We start from the raw sequence: 24,481 nt of genomic DNA on the forward strand, positions 1-24,481 counted from the left end.
TCAACTTGATGCAGGGACTTGCTGCCTCGCAGCTTCCCTTGTTTGCATATGTTCCATTTTAATAATAAATCCCTTTAGGGTGTCTCAATGGTTAAAGAGCCTGAAAATGTTCGACAGTCAATAAAAGGTTTTGCTTCTCTTTGCGATTTTAAATTGGAATTGTTTTAGGATGATTTTGGAAATTTTTTTATAAATAAGTGATTTTTTAAATAAATTGAAATTTATTGGTAGTCATTAATTTTGGCAGGAATTTAAAACAAAAAGTTATTTTTCATTACTTTGATGGTAGTTTTCAAATTTTTTCAAAATTTTCATGGAGAGGAGGGAAGTTAATTGTTTGAAGTCATTATGTTTGTCAATTTTTTGAAATATTCCATATTTATAGTTGAGTTAATTTTTTATTATGAGGTGAAATTATGTATTGTTTGTTTTCTAAAATTTATATTCACAACATAAAAAGTGTATTATCTGTTTTCATAAATTTACATTCATATATAAGAATTTTGTGTCAACCTCACATTAGGGAAACTAGACCAAACAAAGAACTTCAAATGTTTCAAAATGACAAATGAAAAGATGATTTTTTTGACTCTTAGATGCAAGACATCGAAGATATATATATTTGGACGCAAAGGTCCTTTTTCAGGGATCTAAGACAAGAAAACTAAAAGTAAAGAGGCAGATAAGCATGCATGCTTATTTTCTTGAATCAATTGCTTCGACAAGGATGGGCTCCTTATTGTTCTCACAAAGGACGCAGGATCAGAAGGAGGTTCCATTTAACATTCAATTCTCCCAAGCCAACAGTCCATAACTATAAGAGGTCATTGAATTTGATTTAGAGGCAAGGTGATGTCTTCTTTGATCTCATTTTGATCTATTAGCACTCTCCCCCAGACAACATTGAGGTTTCGATAGATGTCAATTGTGTACATGTATTAATTATATCTGCCCCTTGCTTGGCCAACACTAGGAACCTAATTTTCGACCTTAGCAAACACCTCAATATTTGTATGATTGTGTTATTCATTGAAGAGTTTGCTTTCCACCTAAGTAATCTCTTCTTGAATTGGTTGGGGGGTCAAATCCTAGTAGCAAGTTGTTGAGCTCTTAGCTCATGTTTGAGCTATGGAGTTGCCTCTCTCTTGGTAGCAGGTTGCTCCTTGTCTACTCTAGCTCTCTTTCCTTGCATTGCAATAAACCTGAAAGATAAGAGGCATGTGACAAGTTTGAATGGTCTAGCAAGAATGGAGGATCCTTGATGCAATCTCTTATCCTTACCAAGACTTGCTAGTGGTGGAGCCATCCCAAGGCATGAGACATCTATAAGGGAAAAATGCGGATTAGACTGAGGGCTAGGAATAAAAACATATAGCGAGATAGACTCAACATTCCTAGGCTCAAAATGTCCTCCTAGTTCGGGAGGGGGAGGTGGGGGAGGAAGGGGTGAGACAACATTGTCTTGCTAGTTTGTAGGGGGGTGGGTGAGGAAGGGGTGAGACAACACTGTCTTGCTAGTTTGCACTAGCAAGAAGTATGAAGTGCCTCATGCTTGGAGAGAAAATTAAACATCCAGAGGACCAGAGCGCTGAGAGGGATGATGCCAACCATAGCCTAGGAGGAGGAAACAACATGGCTAGCCCAACTTTTCCCTCCTGATTGCGGAGTTGGCAGTCCAACTTGCCTAACTAAAAGGCCTTGGAACTAAGCAAGGGAATAGGCGCTTGTTACGAATTACAGAAAACCAAAAAAAATAAAAACCCCAATAAATGAGAATTAAAATCGAATTGTAAAACAAACCTAATATTGTTACAATCTATACCAATATTTTCTAAAAATATTTTTAAATCTCATGCTAAATCTTAATTCTCAATTGAGTAATCATTAATATAGGATGATTGATAAAATTGTCCCTGCCATTTAAAACCGTGAAAAATGTATGGTTAGCGATATGAAACCACTGCAAATCCCTTGAAATTCCCCTGATGCAAATAACCATGCTAAATCATGAATGTGGTGCATGGCTCACAATTCCGTAACTTGTGCAAAACTTAAATGAACTCCTAAAGAAGCGTGCCATGGACTCGTGGGCCACTGAAACAAGCTCAACCCTTTTTCCAGCTTACTAAGGGAAAATTTATAATCAAGTTATACCCACCAAAAATAGAGAATAGAAAAGACAAGAGCCTAACCCTTCGCACATAATTCTAAAAGTGGGAGATCCATCACCATATATTTATTTTTAATAATGGTTAAAGGAACATACTTTATTATGTTGATCTATGCAAGGTCAGTATTATGTATTATTTAATATGAGAGAAGGGACTACCTTGTCCACATGAAAGGACAAGATAGGAGTCATTGCAAAGTTTGAGGAGAATTACTAAGATATGAATGAGCATATTTTATGATTCATTTCTCCTTAAAATAATTCCAAAAATTTTAACTGCACTGGAATAGCATAGTACGTTGAAAAATATGGACGGCAATGCTCAGTAGTCTGTCATCACGAGCGAACGTGGACTGTCAAAGTCATATGGAGCTCCACAAAATACGATTTATACGTTGTTATTTAATATTAATTCAAAAGTACCACATATTCATTATTGAACAATAGATGGGATACAGGTGTCTACCATTTTCTTTCATGGGGAGTTTGCATATTTGGCCTTGTAATCATTCCAAAGCTCATCAACAGATTTACCAGTGAGATCATTGAAGAATCCCACGTTCCATCCATCGCGCAGTTTCGAATTCATGTTGGCAACGAAACCAGAGGCAACGGTGTCGCAATACTGGAGAAAGTAGGCAGTCACATCGTAGCCATGGTCCCACTTATCACCGCTTCCAGGCTTAACCCAGTGCGATGGGGCGAAGCCCGCAGTGAGGCGAACATAATCCGCGATGCCTTCGATCAGCCCTGACGGCGCACCGCCTTTGCCATCCCACTGCCAGACGTGGGTCATCTCGTGGTACAGAACGCCCGTGATCTCGTTCTTTACGTCGCCCTGGTGATTGGCAACGTACTCGGCGCTCAAGTGGATTTGGTCGTTGCTCGTGTAGGCGACTCCGCTCATACTTTCTACAAACAGAGTTACCGTCTGCACGTTCTTCCTGTCGGCGGACGATTGCTGGGCGAAGGTCTGCCAGATGAATTGGGTGGCGGCGTCCATTATCTTGGCGGCGTTGGCCCTTCCTATCTCGCTGTCAAATCTCGTCCCGCCATCGCTGCCCTCGGCCGAGTTGTTGACCACAAAGTCCAAGGCGTGGATGCCCTGTGCGGCCATTGCCAGAACAAGTAGCGCAGCACAGATGGCTGCTGTCATATTCAAGAAGCAGCAAAAATCAAAGTCTGAATGAATCGAGATAAGCTCAGGGCTTAGGTAGTGTAGTGCTAGTTTGGGAGCGACGGCTTATATAGAACGAGAAAAGCAGAAGACGCGTTGCTGGCGTGTTGGACTAAGTAATGGAGTCAACAGAGGCGGGCGGACATTTGGAGGACGAAGGATTCAACGACGCAAAGTGGTTAAACGTCTTTGCTTTGAATTGGAATTTTGTGGTATGTCTTCACCAATGGGGCGTGGATAATGTGGTGGTGGAAAATAATAAGACACTTCTTTTCTCAAATTCGATGCTTAGCCATTCTTTTATATAAAGTGTTAAATATAATAATTTTTTATTAAATGTACTCTCTTTTCTCCGCTAAAAGAACCTAACCCTTCTATTTTTATTTTTAATATTTAATTTTGTACAGACTTATGTATGCATGTCTTAAATATTAATTTAAAAAAAATTATTTATATTTAAATTAATTTAATTAATAATTTTTTAATCTAACGTATTATTATAAATTTCAAATATAATTAATATTATCATGAATTTGCAAATTACACTGAAAACAAAAGACAAAGTATTATTCTGAAGAGTTTTTATTCCACCCAATTGCTCTATACCTAAAATATTAAAACCTTAACCGAATATTATATTAGTCATCGTTTAAGGAGGTACTGTAGTATTTGTTTAATAGTAATAGTGGATTGACTTTATATTATTTTATTTTATTTTTTATAATTTTAATCAAAGTTTCTAGAAAATGTTGAATATTTCTATTTTCTGTAAATTTAAAAATAACTTTTTATTTTCATGGAAATTTTATTTCTAATTTTTAATTGTCTCAACAAGTTTATATGAGACATAATTCCCCTGATAGAGGGTGTTTTATTTTTGGTATTTGTCAATCTTTGATAAATCATTTTAAAATAAAGAAAACTAATTTATGGTCATTCTGGCTGTGAATGCTCCGACATTAAAACTGTCACTTCTCTACCCAATGTTGTAGGTCATTTGGGTAGCCAAGAGAGAGGTCACTTAGGTAGACAAGAGAGGGGGAGGGGGACATATCATTGATACATTGTGTAGAGTAAAAAAAAAAATATAAATGAGTTGTCATTTTCACAATAAGTACTTTGACACTAACAGTGTTGCTACTATTCTGCCCACTGTTACAGGTCCCTTACATAAATGAAAAAAATACATAACATTGATCCATTGTGCCGAATAGAAAAATGCCAAAAAAAACTCAAATTGAACTTCTTTTGCAACTCCACACTTTATACCATGTATTAACATTTTAGATGAAATTATGTATTAACATTTTACCATGTATTAACATTTTAGATGAAATTATGTATTAACATTTTACCATGTATTAACATTTTAGATGAAATTATGTATTAACATTTTAGATTTATAATTTCATCGTGCAAATTTGGTTTTATTTATGTTTTTTCAACTTATCGTAAACAAAATATACCGCTTTATTCCAATGGGAGAATTCCACATACATTGTAGATTGCAGTCCAAAAAACTTGTGACGGCTTCTAATCGAGACCGATGGTTGTTTACCCTATGAATTTCCATCCTACGCTGGTTGCATCCTCTATCTTCTCAACATTACGATTCTACTTTTTTAGAGTTTAATCATCGAATCCACCCTCGCAAAGCGTAAAAAAAAAAATGTAGTTGGACTAATTTAAATTTTATATATTATTATCGATAAATATATATCTATAGACATTTAAAGAGTCTCGGAACGTAACTCAATTAATAACTGTGACATTGCGATTTTAAGAGTTGAGAAATTTGTTCTAATGGTTTTTGTGTTTTTGGGAGTTTTGGAAAATGCCAACGTTGTTCTAATGGTTTTTGTGTTGTGTTTTTAAAATACCTGCAACATGCCAACGTTGACAAAATCGACTTCATTGAATATTGTTTGGAGTTTAATACCGAGCTTCAATTTAGTATTATTCAAATCCTAGTTTAACGAAACTAGACAGCTGCTAGATGGCTCAAATTGCAGATTAACATTCATAAAATTTTATTTGAGTTGTTTTTAGTGAGATTTTTTGGAAATTTTTTTGTGGGCTTAATTTTTCTAAAATACGGCATAAATTTATTGAAATCACAAATTTGATGGGTAGTCTGTAGACAATCTAAATGCCTTAGGGGTTTCGAAGGGTGCTAAATTCAAATATATAATCGAAAAACCAATTTAAATAAGGCAAATCTAGATTTCACCTCAAATTTTTCCAGGTTTCTCAGAGTGCTGGTTTTATATATATAATCAAAAAATTTAAATAACACAAATCAAGATTTCACCTCAAAATTTTTAACCAGATTCCAGCACTAAAAAATCTAAAATATCACACTAAAAACAACTCCCTATTTATTCATCTAAAACTTTAGATGAATACTCCACCCTCCTTTCACAACGAATGTAACATTATAGCTCTCTATTTTATCTTAATTGGGCAATAGGAAAAGTGTTGCAGCCTTAATTGCACGACTTTCCAACCGCACACTAAAAACAACTTCCTATTTATTCATCTAAAACTTTAGATGAATACTCCGCTCTCCTTTCACAACGAATATAACATTATAGCGCTCTATTTTATCTTAATTGGGCAATAGGAAAAGTGTTGCACGACTTTCCAACCGCACACTAAAACTCATATAATTTATCAAATCCTGAAATATTAAAACACATATAATGTATGACTATAAATGCATATATGCATATTGGTGAGTGCAGGAGCGCCTTCAGATATAATCCTAGCATTTTTAAGTTGCTATATGTTACACCTCTTTTCCTCATTGTATTTTTATTATTGATAAATTTTCAGAATACAGGTATTATTAGGATGTTTTGCCAATCAGGGTTTAAGCCTCAGTAAAATAAAGTTTCAAATCAAAATAAACGTCCCATTTCATATACCAATGTGCGCGGAGTGCGGAGGAAGCTCTAAACCTTATTTTCTGCCTCACACCTCCGCATCTCCTCACATGGGCTTCTCTGCACTTCACACCTCTGCACATGTGGTCCTCCACACTCTGGTTCTCATCTGTCGTTTCTGCCTCCACATCTCTGCACATGGGCTCTTCCATACACTCAAATATTACTATGTCACGTTTAGTCAAGTACATCATGCTACCATGTTGCAATTCCTCCAGCAGACAATAAATATGGGAGCTTGTAGAATGGAGAGACCACTGTAATCTTCCCTTCCATAGAGATATCTTTATACTGCCACACCAAAATATTGGACTGTAGTATCTCAAGGCACCAACTCCATATGTAAGCAACATAAAGACTAGCTACATTATGAGATCCCAAGATAGCAAATGATTTCCTGGAGTTTGATCCAGTGCCAGACCTCTAGAAGGCAACCTGGAGGCTCAACACATCCAATCAACCAATTACAAGTTTTCATGTGACTTGCCACCACCCCAGAGGCATTACAAAAAGTATGCGAACATTCCCCCAATAATTTGCAAAGAAGCTTGATTCAGACGCACCGAAAGCAAAAAGTCAAAAAACAAGTGATTGTTTCATCTCCAACCCATCAAGATAGAGATGCCATGAATCCTCCCTTTACTCCTTGCCTCCAAAAGAGACCCCACGACATCAACGGTAATAACATATAGGTAAGGAGCAAGGGGCATCCCTGCCTTATCACGATTCCGTGGAATGTGATCCCTCAGAGTGCTATTAACTGAAACAAAATTAGAAGCATGAGAGAAAATGATATTAATCATTCCAACACAATTAGGACAAAAGCCAAGGCATTGAAGCATAACTGTGATAGAATACCAATAAACCAACCCTATTATAAGCATTGTCAAAGTCAATCTTGAGTTTCTCAAGGACCCCTGTCGAGTCTCCTGAGCCCAATCCATATCCTCACATGCGGAACGAACTATGTAAAGAAGAAATCTTCACTGCACAAAACCAATCTGTCTGCTCTGCCCGAACAATGCTGGATGCCACAGTACGCAATCAAAGAGCCAAAGCCTTGGCCAAAATATGACCGCTTGACAACCTATCTTAATCCATGGGAGGTTCCAAACTTTTTCCCTATTTGGACCCCCCTCAGGGTACAATTGCGGATAATTACTTTCCAATTCTATTAACCTTCAACAATTCTGATTATCCATTTAATACACATGGTATGGACCTGCTACAATGACCAGATCATCCCCAAGCAACGCCATTCTTTTATAATCTGATTTCAGATTATGTTGTAGTTGTTATTGCTATATAATTACTCTCTCTCTCTTTTTTCTCCACGATGTCCAGTAGGTCATTTTCAGGTTGTTCATGCCAATTTTGGAGGGTTTCATATAATAATTAGTTCATTCCATTTGTTCATGCCAATTTTGGAGGGTTTCATATAATAATTAGTTCATTCCAATACAAACTTGTCGGGATTTCTCAGTAGATAAAATCCATGGGTCACCAGTTGGATCTTCCATCAGATTTACAATTTCTAGATCTAAAAATAATTCTTCAATTGATTTCAAGCTTGATAAGAAGCTAGTGGGTGATCTACAATGCAAATTTCAAATGGATTTTCAACTATAGGCACGAACTGGATCTTTAGCATTAAGATTCACTTTAGATGATCCTATGTTATTTAGAATGGCCCGGAACTATAGCTGCTTATACGTGCGGTTGGAAATAATAATCCCAACCACCCCCTTAAACATACTAACAAACATCATGTTTTCCGAGTCAATCACTATACATAATAATTCCAACCACTTCTTTAAACACACTAACAAACACCATGTTTGCCGAGTGAACCACTTCAGGGTTGGGATTTTGTTTGTAGGCAAAAGGACTGAAGTCAGAGCAGAAGTACAGCCCTGATCATTTCGCAACACAGCAGAGGAGTTCAAGCATTTAATAAATTTTGGTAAAATAGATATGGACAAACATTTACTATGTAAAATCATTCATGTTGGGTATTAAATATTTTCTTTGTCATGTAATTAATGTCAACTTTGTATGTTAAGATAAATATGGATGTAAAAGTCATTTGTAATGTTGGGCAAGTTAGGGAGCAAAACTCTATGAGGTAGTGAGGAGAAAATTGAAGTAAGTTTGTTGTGTTTATCATGCCAATATAATTTATTTGTGTTTTGACATATAATATAAAGTGTGCCTAGTTGGGTTATGGCATTAATCCTTCACAAGTAAATTTAAGACAACCTCCTTTGTTTTACTATGTTTTGCTATGCTTAAAATTTATGTTTTAATCAAGTCCCCACAACCTATTTCTGAGCTAGTTGACTCGCAACCTATCTGCTAGTTGACTTTGCCGCAACTAATTTATTTTTTGAGCCAGTTGACTAGTAACCTATATCTCAGCCAGTTGACTTTTCCACGAGGCCAGTTAAATATTGTTAGTGTAAAAACAAGTGTTTTTACTAGCAATTAAAATTCGTTTTGAAGGTAGAATTTTTGAAGTATATTTACTAGCAAGTAGAAAGTTTTTTTTATTCACTGAGAAAACGAGTTAAATATTGTTAGTGTAAAAAAAAGTGTTTTTACTAGCAACTAAAATTTGTTTTGAGGGCAGAATTTTTGAAGTATATTTACAAGCAGGTAAATATTGTTAGTGTAAAAACAAGTGTTTTTACTAGCAACTAAAATTTGTTTTGAGGGCAGAATTTTTGAAGTATATTTACGAGTAGGAAGTTTTTTTTCTTTCACTCAGAAAACGGGTTAAATATTGTTAGTGTAAAAACAAGTGTTTTTACTAGCAATTAAAATTTGTTTTGAGGGCAGAATTTTTAAAGTATATTTATGACCAGGTAGAAAGTTTTTTTTCTTTCACTTAGAAATGGCAACATCAAGCACAAGCTTGACTAATCCTTAGATACCTTAGTTTAATGGAAAAAATTATGATTATTGGACTATTACAATGAAGGCCCTATTTTCGTCTCAAGACATTTGGAATTTGGTGGAGAATGGTTTTCCACAACTAGCAGATGCAACAACATACTCAAGAATAAATGGATTTGTTAAGGGACCACAGGAAGAAGGATTCAAAAGCCCAGTTCTATATTTTCCAAGCAGTTCATAAAAGTATTTTCCCAAGGGTTGCAGCAGCAACGAAGGCCAAGCAAGCATGGACACCCTCCACACAACCTACCAAGGCATGGAAAAAGTCAAAACAACAAAGCTACAAATGCTAAGGAGAGATTTTGAAATGCTTTGTATGAAAGAGGCTGAGAATGTAGACTCATTTTTTACACATGTAATTGAGTTCGTTACACAAATCAGGTCTCATGGTGAGACACTTGAAGAAAGGAGAATAGTTGAGAAAGTTTTGAGAAGTTGGCCAACAAGGTTTGATGTCATTGTTGTGGCCATAGAAGAGACAAAGGATCTATCACAGTTCTCAGTGGATGAGCTTCATGCATCAATGATTGCTCATGAACATACACTGAATAGAGCAACAAGCTTCCCATTGGAGCATGCCTTCAAGACACAAGTTTCCTTTGGTTAAGGTCGAGGCAGAGGAAGATCATGTGCTAGAGGAAGAGGAAGAAGTCCACACAGAGGTGGAAGAAGAAACCCTTCAAGCTCAAGTGGAAGGGGAAACAATCAAAATCCAAGTCAAGGCCCAAGCCAAAATCAAGCACAAGGTTAAAGGTATGATAAATATCAAGTCCAATGTCATTACTGTAAGAAGTATGGTCATTATGAAAATGAATTTAGAAAGAAGCAATATGACATTAGTAACAAGGCAAGTGTAAATTTCACAAAAGAAAATCAGAACCATGATAGCATGTTTTTATCTTGTAAGATAGCACAAGAAGAACAAAGTGATATATGGTATCTAGATTCAGGGTGTAGCAATCACATGCCAGTAAACATAGAAATGTTTTCTAATCTAGATGAAAGTGTGAAATCTGAAGTGATGTTAGGGACTGATAGCAAAGTCTTTGTCAGGGGAAAAGGAAGAGTTAATATCTTAACAAAGAAGGGAGAGAAGAAGTACATCTCAGATGTTTACTTTGTCCCCGGTCTAGAGCATAACCTCATAAGCATTGGATAAATCATGCAAAAGGGCTACAATGTCTTTTTCAAAAATGATGTGTGCACAATTTTGGATACGCCTCCAAGCAGACAAATGATTGAAAAAGTGCAGATGACAAACAATAGAATGTTTCCCCTAAAGATAAGATCATATTTGAAAGAAGAAGGTGCATAAGCACAACTATCAATGAACTCACAAGAGGATGGAAGAAAAGAGGCAACTATCACACAAGTGAACTATCAAGCAGAGGTCAAAGATGAAAACTGGTTATGGCATTTGAGATTTGGACATCTCAACTTTGGAGGTTTGAATTCGCTGCATAAGAAAGGCATGGTGAAGGGATTACCACTCATAGAAAAACCGAACAACCTATGTGAAGGATGTATCTTGGGCAAGCAACATAGAGAGACATTTCCAGTAGGAAAGTCAGTAAGGGAAAAGGCACCTTTGGAGATTGTCCACTCAGATTTATGTGGACCGATGTCTACACCATCAATTGGTGGAAACCACTATCTATTGACCTTCATAGATGACTACACAATAACGACATGGGTATATCTCCTAAAGCAGAAAAGTGAAGTGTTTGAGTGCTTTCGCCAATACAAAGCTCTTGTTGAGAAGCAAAGTAGACACTACATCAAAGTCCTCAGGACTGACAGAGGTGGAGAATACATCTCAAATGATTTCCTTCGTTTTTGTGGGGAGCATGGAATTCACAAGCAATTTACAACAAGATATACACCTCAGCAAAATGGTGTGGCGGAAAGGAAGAATAGAACCATTATGGAAATGGGCAAGAGTATGTTGAAGGAAAAGCATTTGCCAAATGATTATTGGGCTGAAGTTGTCGCTTATGCAGCATATATCTTGAATAGATGTCCAACCAAAATCGTCCAGAACGTGGTTTCTGAACAGGCATGGAGTGAAAGAAATCATAGCATCACGCATATGGGAGTTTCTAGATGTGTGGCTTATGCACATATCCACGATGAGTTGAGGAAGAAGTTGGACAGCAAGGGGGAGAAATGTATATTTGTTGGATACGGAGATGAATCAAAGGCATACAAACTCTACAATCCATTAACCAAGAAGGTCATAACCAACAGAGATGTGCAATTTATAGAAGAGGAAGCATGGGATGGAAGTTTAGAGAAGACAATCAATGTCAAAGCATGTATACCACATGAGGACAAAGAGGAATTGACAGCAGCAAGCAATTCCTCAATAGTGACTCCCTCTACTCCTATTCAAGCGCAACAAAGCAGGCAACAAGGAACACCATCAACAAATAATAGGACAACGTCACATAGTCAAGCAAGTGCTTCTCCAAGCACGCCGCAAAGCGCAACACCAAGTGACATGTCAAGCCCATCTTCAGCAAGCACAAGAAGACCAAAATTTAGAAATCTAAATGAAATTTATGAGCAAGATGAGGTTGATAGCAACGCTAGTTTGAATTCATTATTTTCTTTGTTTTGTCATCTAGATGACCCAATCCACTTTGAAGATGCAGTTAAAGAAGAAAAATGGGTTGCAGAAATGGAGGAAGAAATAAAACCAATAGAAAAGAATGACACATGGGAGTTAGTGAACCTTCCGAAAGGAAAACAAGTCATTGGAGTGAAGTGGGTCTATAAGACCAAGAGCAATGTGATGGTAAGATTGAAGGGCATAAAGCGAGGCTAGTTGTCAAAGGATACAAGCAGCAACATGGAAGAGATTATGCAGAGACATTTGAGCCAATCGCAAGGATGGAGACGCTGTGTACAGTTGTGGCGATTGCTGCGCAACATAAATGGAAAGTGTATCAAATGGACGTAAAGTTAGCGTTCTTGAATGAAGTGCTGAAAGAGGAAGTGTATGTTGCGCAACTGCCTGGTTATGAGGTAAAAGGCAAAGAAGACAAAGTTTATGGGTTGAGGAAAGCTCTTTATGGGCTGAAGCAAGCACCACATGCATGGTATAGCAGGATAGATGCCTACTTGTTGGACAATGGGTTCGAAAAATGTGACGGTGAGCCTACTCTATACATCAAAGAGAGCGATGGTAAGATTCTTATTGTCATCTTCTATGTAGATGATTTGATTTTTACAGGCAGTGATGATTTCCTCATCGCTGATTTCAAACAAGTCATGAAGAATGAATTTGAAATGATTGACTTGGGCTTGTTAAGATATTTTTTGGGCATAGAAGTGAAGTAAACAAAAGAAGACATTTTTATCTCTCAAGCAAAGTATGTGGCAGACATTTTAGAGAGGTTCAAAATGCAGAACAGCTAGCCCGCACCAACTCCAACTGTCATGGGGTTGAAGTTGAGCAAAGAAGATTGTAGCAGCAATGTCAATTCGACATTATACAAAAGTATGATATATAGCTTGATGTATTTGACCGTGACTAGGCCGATATAATGTATGCAGTGAATTTGGTGTCGGGGTTCATGGAGACACCCAAGGAGACACATTGGCAAGCAACAAAAACAATTCTAAGGTATGTCAATGGGGCAAAACAATATGGCGTTTTGTACACCACAACAGATGATTTCAGGCTGGTTGGTTACACTGATAGTGATTGGGTAGGAAGTGTCGATGACAAAAAGAGCACGTGAGGATATTTTTTTCATTTGGGTTCTGGATCCGTTTCATGGGTGTCCAAGAAGCAGACGATAGTTTCATTGTCGACAGTAGAAGCTGAATATGTCGCCGCAACAACAGTGGCGTGTCAGGCAGTGTGTATGAGAAGGATGTTGAGGGATCTTCGCCATGAACAAAGGGGAACGACAACTATTTTTTGTGACAACACCTCAACAATTGCATTGTCAAAGAATTATGTTTTTCAGAAGAGGACCAAGCATATTTATGTTAAATATCATTTTATTAGAGAGTTGATTAACAATGATGAAATTGTGTTCCAGCACTGGAGGTCACAGGAATAGTTTGTTGATATTTTCACAAAGCCATTGGCACGTGAAAAATTTGTTTATCTCAAAGATTGTTTGGGAATTTTCAATGGTGGTAGTTGTGATTAAGGGGGAGTGTTGGAAATAATAATCCCAACCATCACCTCAAACATGCTGACAAACAACATGCTTGCCTAGTCAACCACTGCACAATTGCGATTTTGTTTGTAGGCGAAAGAACTGAAGTCAGAGGAGAAGTACAACCTTGACCATTCCGTAACACAACAGAGGAATTCGGGAATTTAATAAATTTTGGTAAATAGATATGGGTAAACATTTATTCCGCGAGTGTTGCCCACACTCCACAACCCCTCCAAGTTTAGAAAATCATTTACTATGTAAAATCACCCATGTTGCCTATTAAATATTTTCTTTGTCATGTAATTAATGTTAAATTTGTATGTTAAGATAAATATGGATGTAAATTTCATTTGTAATGCTGGGCAAGTTAGAGAGCGAGAGTCTGTGAGGTAGTGAGGAGAAAATCGTGGAGGAAATATTGGTGGGCGTGTGGTGATGTGTAAATCACAGTAAGTTTGTTGCATTTTTCACTTGGAGTTGCATCATCCATTTATCATGCGAATGTAATTTCTTTATGTTTTGACATATAGTATAAAGTGTGTCTAGTTGCCTTATGGCATTAATCCTCCACAATTAGATTTAGGGAAACCTCCTTTGTTTTGCTCTATTTTTTTGTGCGTAAAATTTATGTTTTAATTAAGTTTGTGTGGTTGTGATATTCCCGTCGCAGCGTATTTCTGAGTGATTTGACTTTTCCGCAACCGATTTCTGAGCTCCTTTGCCCTTGTAAAATTTTTCTAACATGTGCCAGGATAGACGTGCAATGTAGCCTTGTGGTTTCCGGTTGACTCTGTTGAAGTCCTTTTTTTCCTACAGCACAGGAGTTTCTCCAACCATCAATAGGATGCAGGGGATGAAACCTAACAAGACGAGTAATAACATGGGTGGAAGCAAGAATATGGAATTTATTTATTGTTTTAAAATAAAATGCTAAAGGAGCTTGGCTTGAGGATGATGTTGACTTTGGACTTTTACGCCTGTAGTAGCTCGGTTACAAGCAAGAGCTTAAGCATAATATATCGTAGCATTATTGCTGTTAGCTATCCCTTTCAAGCAAGAGCTTAAGCATCATATATCGTAGCATTATTGCTACTAGCTATCCCTTTCATCTGTTGCATACATATTATTTCAAATAACTAACTCAACTATTAATAATCTTCCTTACTTGATTGTGTACCACCCAATTGACTTATAGCTAGATATAGATCCATTATAGTTATTGACTATCATCATTAACCAAATAAATTGTTGCTATGCTACCATTATTCAAGATATATTCCTTATTCTGGTGGGTAGAATCAACTACCAACAACCAGTTGGCACTTCACTTGCAGGGTGAATCCTAAGATCGATACAAGTGTAGTGTGGCATTAATGTTAGTGAACATAGGTCCTAATCTCAACAATTTAATGGCTTAATAGACCGTGATGCTCGAATTGTCAATAGGACAAAGAAAAATCCCTCGGGTGGCCATACTGTTATTCGTTTCCTTCGTAAGGTAATGTGTCATGTGATCCTTTAATGCATTTAACACATACATTTGTTTACTTTACCAATCATAATTATAAGAATTTAGGGCCAATATCACTTTGCCGATTTGGTTAAGAGAAGAGATTCACTTGAAATATTTGTAAGTTTTTAATTTATTACTGAGATTGAAATTTATTATGAATACTCATGCCCAGTAGTTTGTTGGCCTTACAATGTGCTTACCACTGCCAACTATTCACATTGGCCATGGTGCGAATATAAAATTTTTGGATGAGTTTCCGCTTAGAGTGTCCAAGCACAAAGGTCACATCTCTCTTGCGGAAGTGCTTCTGGTGAAGACCTCTTGGAAACTAAGTGTGGACGCTGATTTCTTCGCACTCTCCACAATCAACTTCTTAATCAACTTTTTCAGCATAAATTGATTGTGCGAGAGTGTGGATAAAACACATTTCTCCGCACTAGTACACAATTGCTATGGGCACTGTTTAACTTCAGATGGAGGGAATCTATTATATTATATACAATTAACTTTTAAGTGCACACAATATCATATTTTTTTATAATGCAAAATATATATTTAATAAAAACTTAAACATAAATTAACTCCAAAATACTATTAACTTTAAGATAGCCTGGAATCCCTTGCCAACATCATCTCAGGCTCTTACACTCTTCCTCCTCTACATTGCAATTCCTCAACTGCTTCCGTGTGCCGTCGGTAATGGAAGCTCTTTGTTTGTAGGAGAAAACACCACAAAATTTTCATTTCAAAGTTCGAAACTCATCGTGCCTCTGCATTATGCAATCTCAATAAGATTAACACAACATTCATAAGATTATGTTTAAATAATCTGAACAAGATCATCAAGAATCTCCAAAGGTTAGGGCGCACTGAATCGGCAGGGAGAGGCACATTAATGGATCGAGTATGGAACCTACAATCAATAGCTCCGAGACTTACCTGGAACTTACGTTACCAGATTAAATTTGTGCTAAATTAGAATCCCTTCATATGATAGAAAGCCCCTAGATGCAACACAATATAAGAGTTCTACTTGTTTTCTTTCACGAATGAACCTTTTTTTATTTCCTAAGATTATAAGTTCTTGCTAACTCTAATGCATATGAAAATATACGTATACATTTTTTTGTTCCACTCTCTTCCAACTTATTAGTCCCTCCCTTTAGTACGACTATAGCGATCAGTAGATTGTTGAAATCCTATTAAATTTCCCGTTGACCAATTTTTCCCTGGTTTATTTATGGTTTAACCAAAGTTTTATAGCGATTATATTTATCAATTGATTTTTGGCAAAGGTTTTGATTGTAAAGATTTTTTGGCAAAGGTTTTGATTATAAAAAAATGGATCTCTTATTGCACGATTATTATTATTATTATTTATTTATTATTTTATTTTATTTTATTATTTTATTTATTTAGTTATTTATATTTTTTATTTATTTTTATTTATATTTTTTATTTTTTTTCAGATGCAATAAAATGCATAGGACAATATAATTTTATACAAAGTTCATTTTAAAATTGTTGTGGCCATTCATTTTAACCAAAGTTCATTTGGCTCATTTTATATTTTACAAAACTAGTTTTAGGCAAATGCAAAGTTAGGCTTAGGCTAAGTTCAAATGCATCGGCGGTGAGCCAAGTGTCAAGGAAGTCTAATGCAAAGCAGAGAGTTGAGAGTTTCAGTTTGAGGTGTGATGCAAAGCAGAGAGTTTCAGGAGAGTTTTAGTTTTAGGTGTCAAGGAGGAGAGTTTCAGTTTCAATTGTCAAGGAGGAGAGGAGGAGTTTCAATCAGGGAAGAGTTTGCGAGTGAAGGTGGAGGAATTTCAGTTTCAAGGTTTACGAAGGAAAGTGGACTATTTGCTGGTGGGGATATCATGGTTAAGGTTTCAGCTGGAGATCAAATTCCGGAAAACTAACCAGAAGGCTGGAGATCAAATTCCACGTAAGGTCTAGCATGTAGAATGGAAGGGGTTTGCAGAGGGTATCTCTGTTCTGGTAATTTCTGCTCACTTACCTCTTGTTTTCTGCACAAATTTACCATTTTTGCTGGCTTTCCCTCTTATTTTCTGCATAACTTTACCCTCTTGCTTTCTACATAACTTTAGTAGAGGCGTATAGAGAATTACATTCTGCACCTATATACCCACTTTGGCCTCGAAGCTGGATCTTCGCATGCATGTTCTGCATGAATCATAGCATTTAGGGGGGAAAGCAATGAACCCTAAATTGCTTGTTTTGTATATGGCATGGTTCTACTACTTGAGGACAACCTGAAAGTCCTGCAGTACTAGTAGAGTTATGAATCAAAAGTACTTTCAGGTGATTTGGGAAGGCCAAGTATTACTTGAAGCAAAACTCTGAGCTCTACGAAGGCGATTCTGGATCTGAAAGGAAGCCAAGCCTGGGCTTGAAACCTAGTCACTCTGGTTTGTTCCTGATCTTCCAAGAAAAGCAGGTTCTTATCTAGCTACTTTCTGTTTCCTATCTATTTCCTAGCTACTTTCTATTTCCTAGCCAGTTTCCTGGGTCATGAAAAGTTGTAGATTAAGATCCATTTTTGGCTACTCGACCCCTGGGATGGCACACACATCCACAACAAAAGGGAGATTTTTTCCTGTCTTTCTTTGCTAAATCAAGGGCCTTTCGAATCTAAGATACTTCTTCGCTAAATCAAGGGCCTTTCGAATCTAAGATACTTCTCCGCTAAATCAAGGGCCTTTCGAATCTAATATACTTCTATGGGGTTAGCTACATCTGAGGTTTTGCTTAATGAGTTGGTTAGCTTTTGGCTTCATGCTTGCTATATGAAGATGGGGTCTTGCTGTGAACTTATTTATTTTGCAGGCTAAGCAATCCATTCCACCTAGCTAGGAAGTAGACATGTTGGGCATGCAAGAGAGACGGAAGTAGACACCTTGGATATGCAAGACAACAAGTGGTAAAATTGTGGGCCCACAGGTTTTTACGTGTTGAAATATATTTTTGTATTATAATTTTTTTTTGCATGTGTTACAAGTGTTTTCTAGTTTTTGGTTTTTTTTGCGGGTCTTAGAGGTCTTTTTTTTAAAAGCCCTGTCTTTAGCTTGATACATTACAATTTTTCTTTACCTCTATACATTACATTATAGTTTGAGAGGAGTGAATTGCTACATATTTTTAAGTCCAGCTTAATTTAACAGCGTTTGAGGTCCATCTTTACTTGACAGGTATGGTCGTGACATTTTTTGGGCTTAAAGAATTTCTTCGCCTTAGACAATCTTGCGGTTTAACATTGTTTAGGGATTCTCTGCACCATTTTTTCGCTGTTTTTGTAGTAATTCTTCAAATGTATATGCATTTCACTTCTGTTAACTACTGATTTCATTAGTGATGCAATGTTTTGCATATATAGGCTGCTTGGTATCTGCTAAAAAATGTAAATGGCATATTATGAATTTTGATTTTTTAGCTTGAATTGTCCAACTATTTGTCATTGAGGTGTTAGCTATGCGTTAATAAATGGCGTATGTTGTTGGTCATTCAGATCTATTGGAAGACCACGTATGTGTTCTTGGCTTAGTGAATCACAATTGATTCGTGACCCCCTGTTCATCGTCGGATTCAAGGGTGATGAAAAATAGTCTGGATAATCCATGAGAGAGTCTTCACATCCAAAGGGTTCCCCTGCAAGTTACTGCTCCATGAACGTAGTCAAAGCAACTGTCCTTAGAGGGTTTGGGTTTGCCTCATCCATAACTCCATGAGGAGTCTGTCTATATGGTGTTGTCTGCCTGGCTCTTTGCCTCAATCAATTTCTTTCTCTCTTGATCTTTTTGAGAATACATCTCCGCTTCTTTTACCATATTATGTATATCAGCCTCTGAAAGTCCTCCAGAAGGGTGAACAAATCCGAAGATAAGCAATAACTCAAATCATTTAACCAATTCATGACAATAGATTACACTCGGTGTATGCATATGGGTAGTTTGGAATTCTCCTTGGCATCTCGGAGAAACCAAGAATCCCTACACATGCTAGGAAATCGATGTTGTTTACATTATGATGACCACCATGGATCCAATCAGTCCAATAGGAATTCCCTTTGCAGGATTGTACGCTCTACCAAAGGTTGATCCAACCAGTTTATCCCGCATCACTGAGAATGAGTGATAGTGGAGAACACTTGACTCTTCTTGGTTGCTAGTGCCTTGTCAGGATTAACACCTTTGCTTGGTTCCTTACAAAACAATTCAACAACTAATTGTTGAACCTCAGGCACCCTAGTCATTCCTCCTATCAATAATACCTCATCCAACTTCGTAGGAGTCAAACCAACATCCTTCATACAATCCTTACAAGGTTGCCTTGTTCTTTCGATCAAATGATTCACAAGAATTTCAAATTTTGACCGAGACAACTGAATATTTAAATGTTTTGCACCAGAGGCATCTGATGTGATGAAAGACAGATTAATATCTTTCGAGGTGGTTGAAGAAAGCTCAATATTATCTTTCTCAGCTGGTTCTTGCAACCTCTGCACAACAAGCCTATCTTTCGATAAATCGATGCCTTTACCTGCAAGACAGTAAAAAGACTTGAAAAAAGAGACAGGTAATAACAAGTTTGGGACCAAAAGCAGCGTCTGACAATTGAACTACTGCAAAATCTTTCATCATATCTATCTGATTACGTCCCAAACACACCATTTGATATTTCAAGGATAGAAATGTCAAATGTTCCTCCCCCGAGATAAAAAAACAGCCACCAAACCTTCCTTATTGTTGATCCCGTATGACAGAGCAACAATAGTAGGAGGGTGCGAACATATGTTTCCTTGCAATGTGGGTCAGATACTTGTCCTGGCCTACAACACTCACCATTATGACAGTGATCATATCCTCAAGGGCTCCAAGGGCTATTATGTATTTTGCCCAATCAATTCCCACCTTTGTGAGAACTACATAGTATGCAGGATCAAGAACAAATAGTAGACCATTATGACGACCACCATGGATCCAATCAGTGCAATAGGAATTCCCTTTGCAGGATTTTTGGTTTAAGGTTGAATTGTCTACACCTAGCTATACTTTATTATCCTTCATATAAGAATCAGTTAAGAAAATGTTACTGTTTTCCAGGTGACCTCGTATCCTTCTCGCTGTAGATGACTTGGTGCTACCAATGGTTGTGAGTAAAACCAAGTGAATTACAGCAGCATTCTAAGTTATAACAAGTGAATTACAATAGCCGATAATACAGTAGCAGAGTAATCAACTGTCGATAGAGTGTGTTGGAAGAATCATCTATTTCTATGGAATCTATAATTTCCATCTTGCTGTCCGTAGAGTGGGTTGAAAGAATCACCTCATTTTTATGGAATCTATAATTTTCATCCTAGCATTTTAGTTATCGATATAGAAAGTTTACTAACACATGTTTTGGTGTAATGGTAAACTTTTTCATGATATCAGAGTTCGAAGTTGTACCACTATGCCTATTATTTATAATTCTTACAGTAGTGATTCTACACAAGGAGGTTTTTCCTCTACTTTTGGGTACAATCTCTTAAGTAGTCATGCTTTGTGGGAAACATTCATAGGTTACCTTTACATTTTATTATGCAAAACATAGAAACACTAAATTCATAAGTTTCCTTAACATTTTATTTTGCAAGCAACTAGCAAGAAAAACCATTCTCTAAACACTTTCTAATAGAGAAGGATGAAACTAAACTTTAAATTCCTTCTAACTGTGAACGAAAGAAAGCTCATGATCTAATATAGGTTTCTTACTTCCTTTGTCTGCACCAATAAATACATAATTAGGGTGAAAAGAGATCATGTTCTAACGTTAGAACAAGATTAGTACTGAAACAAAATCTGTGCAATCAGAATTGTCCAAAAAGAAAAATCATAGGCTATGTTTATAATTGATCTCCATGCTATGAACAACTGGGTATTTACGTTAGAACATGATTAGTACTAAAACAAAATCTGCCCAATCAGAACCATCCAAAAACCAAAATCATAGGCTATGTTTATATTTGATCTCCATGCTATGAACAACTGGGTATTTTATACTCTATGCATAAGGAAGCTTGTGATCTGATAAAGGTATTCCATTTAAACCAAATTCCCCTGTATGCAACGAGCAGGGTTAAGCAACCTACTCTAACATCAGAACTGCAAAAAGCATGACTGAAATATCTCCAAAGTGAGCAAAATATGTTAGAATTCAATCATAATTCATGAATACGTGGACAATATTAGACAACCTACTCTAAGATCAAAACTGCTACTAAGACAAAAGTCTGGAAAGATACCAAAAGTTAGCACAACATATTCATAGTCTAGGATATGGCAGCCCAACCATTTCAACACCCTTTGTAGGTGAAAAAAATAGTACACTAATTAAACCATTCAGCAGCATCAGAATCCAGGTCTGTTACAATTAGGCTCACTCTTGCACGCATAAATATTGTCTATTTCTTTCAAGGAGGGGCAGTGTTAAATAGATACAACTCCCAGAGTTTCCTAGAGTCTTCAATATTGGTGAAATGTGGGATTAAAGAAAACTGGGACAATGATGAAACAGATTATTAGGATCCTTCTCATTCTCAAATCCCATTATGCCTCAATTTAACAAACCACATAGTCATTTCTAGACCATGCAAGAGTGCTGGTTTCGGTTTTGCAATTTATGGTTAAATTGCAGGGGGTGTTACTACTGTTGCTATGACTTTGGGTTCTAAAACCTTTCTCCGGTCACATTACATTCTATTGAAAACTCTGGTTTTTTACTTCCATTTTTCCGGGTCCATTAGCCACTGTCCATTTTAGGACACCTCCCCACCTTGTCTATTTGGCACATGATTCCTTTGTCTCAGTGTATTGGTTTCTCTGACCACATCCGATAAAGTAGTCCTCGTTCACTTGATGCATGGTGTGCTATTGATGAGATAAATATTTGTTTACAATCCAAAAGCAATTTTCAGAAATTTCATAACAGAATTTGAAAGTTTCTATTTCATATCATTTAAGTTACATTGTATATTTCCTAATGTAGCTTTGGAATTTTTTGCAAAGAAGTGTATCTGCATTGGTAAAAGTTTTAAGCTTTAGTTAAGAATCATTATCTTCACTAGTAGAAGAAACTTTTGAGTTGCTTCTTAGAAACTTGTTCCCCATTTTCTTATGTGAATGGGGTTGCCTTACTGACCGTCTTTATTGATGGCGGGCCCCAGTATTGCAGCAATAATGCTGCAACTCCTGGGATTCCCTTCTTTAATTTTATCAACCCGGTAGTTCGTAACAAACTTGGAAGCGACAATGCTGTATGCACAAGTACTAGCTCTTGCCACAACTGTCACTTGGTCAGCTGGAACAAGTCCGCTAGGGGCTTAAGCCAACTTCTATGAGCTCTTAGAAGAAGCTTTTTAATTGATGGATAAAAGCTAACTGAAAGGAATCTAATCTACTTGCGGAAAGAAACTGAAAGCCAAAAAGTAACGCAAACCCTAACAAACCCTAATTCTACCAGCTAGTCCTACTGATGCAAAGGAGAGAATGCAAACTACTGGAAGGGATGCCATTACTTCTATGAAGGTAAAATAAATGTGCCTAGACTACCTCTACCTGAAGAAAACATCTTTTGTATTTTTGAATAAGTTATTAGAATTATCACGCATGTTCTTTTAACTGTTTGTGACTGTGCAGAGGTGGATTGGCGAGAGGAAATGCTTGGAAGAGGTCGGGAAGGTTCAGAGAGGGCCTAAGGGGTCCCTAACACCCTTTCAGAGAGTTTCACAGAGTTTGGCTACCAAGAAACCTCATTTCTGAGCTTCTACAGGAAGTCTGCAGGGGTTCTACAGGATGTTTCAGGAATTTCTATAGGATGTTCAAAAATTTCTACAGGATGTTTAAAAATTGGATTTTGGAGGATGGGTGAGTGAGGGAAGATGCATGAATGGATATGGAGGTAGGATAGGGGTCTGAAGTGGCCCAGGGACTGGTGGATGGAGTGGTGAGAAGGTGTAGATGGCTAAATTGGCTCAAAGAAGGCTGAAACAATGATGTACAAAAACTAGGGTTATGTGAGCAAATGTGGCAAACGTGAGGCAAGGATTCTAAGTAGAGGGTGGATTGGATGGTGCTGATGGAGAATAAGCAGATGAAGGAGTGGTACAGGTGCTCTGCAAGTCGTTTTTCCAATCTGAACCAACAAAGACTTGTAAATTCAAAGACCTAGTTACATTGACCTAATTTGCTAGCTGCCAGTAAAGAGAATGAACAGAAGTGTGACCTGCAATGAAACCATGTATTTTAACTCATGCAACTAAGAAAACGAAGGTCTGAACTTGTAACCAACTTCTACACATGAAGATCAAACACTAGTGATTGCATGGCAAAGCAAAATCAGTGTTTTTGTGGGCAGCAAAGTCATCCTAGTCACAACTCCTGATCCCACTGAGGGAGAGGTGAAACCACAGATGTTTGTTGGCCCTTTTCTTGATTTTTTTATTTTTTATTTTATTTATTTTTATTTTTATTTTTTATTTTTATTTATTTATTTATTTATTTTTTCTGTTAACAACCTATCAACTAAATCTGAGCATGAAAATCTATTTTACTCATAAAAAACAACCCAAATAATAAAACAAGGTTTAAATCTAAACAACAGATTTTATTCTAAGAATGCAGCAAAGACACATGAAAGTAAAAAAAGGAGGTACTGGGCACTTGAGATGGGCCCAACCCCAAGAGCTACAGCCTCCTAAGAGATATTTAGAGCTGGTGCAAAGTTGGATTCATCTTTATTGATCAAAAGAAATGTTACATTCCAAAAACTGTCCATAAGGAGAACTTGAAAATGTGCGGAAAGCAAAGATAATCTACTGCCTAAAAATCGAACTACAAAATGACTACAAAATGAATACAAAATGACTATAAAGTGACTATAAAGTGACTAACTACTGGCTAACCCAAAATGAGGCCCTAAGCCTTCTTATTTATACAAATTGAGGACCCTAACAGTCCTCCTAAACTTTAGGGACTCGGCTGCCCAAAACTTGTAGTTAACAGCAGTCCTACTTGACTTGCTTGGCTGCCCTTGTGATAATTGATTTGGTGGCCCTTGAACTCCGAGCTGATGGTGGAGAATTCGAGGTAAGGGCCCATAAATGAAGGGTACACCTTCCTACAAATCCTCTCCCTTGTTCTCCCACGAATTTGGCTGCCAAGTGCTCATTAAAACCTTCAATTTTGTCTCCAAATTGACCAAAAAGGCTACACAAAGCACACATTAGACTTGTTGGCATAATGACTAACCCAATTCACTCTATTAGCATAAATATAATAAAAAAAATGCAATAAACTAATGATAATGTTGGATTAAGTCAAATTAGGAGGTTGAATGAGCCCAAATAATTATCCATTTTTGGGGCTCATCAATTGCCAGCATTTATTCTACGCTACCAGTATTAGGGTCTATCCAAATCAAGTGCTATCAGTGTTACCAAGTGCTATTGGCCAGGGTTCAGGGGTCCATAGCTGTAAGTAGTTT

General features: G+C 37.0%; 1 protein-coding gene across 1 annotated transcript; it reads right to left on the reverse strand.

Annotated features, from left to right (window-relative positions):
- Positions 1 to 2,546: 2,546 nt before the first annotated feature.
- Positions 2,547 to 3,375, reverse strand: LOC149216516 (uncharacterized). Its single transcript, XM_089391220.1, has one exon. The coding sequence runs from the start codon at positions 3,324 to 3,326 to the stop codon at positions 2,646 to 2,648; it is 681 nt and encodes a 226-aa protein (XP_089247346.1). The 5' UTR covers positions 3,327 to 3,375; the 3' UTR covers positions 2,547 to 2,645.
- Between the last annotated feature and the right edge of the window lie 21,106 nt (positions 3,376 to 24,481).

The sequence above is a fragment of the Pinus tabuliformis genome, chromosome 1_1 (assembly GCF_031772625.1).
Source record: "Pinus tabuliformis cultivar Carrire ecotype Pingquan chromosome 1_1, CPIR1, whole genome shotgun sequence".
In the NCBI taxonomy this organism is placed as follows: domain Eukaryota; kingdom Viridiplantae; phylum Streptophyta; class Pinopsida; order Pinales; family Pinaceae; genus Pinus; species Pinus tabuliformis.

Excerpts from the sequence above, each read along its gene's own strand:
- LOC149216516 (XM_089391220.1), bottom strand. The coding sequence starts at position 3,326 with ATGACAGCAGCCATCTGTGCTGCGCTACTTGTTCTGGCAATGGCCGCA.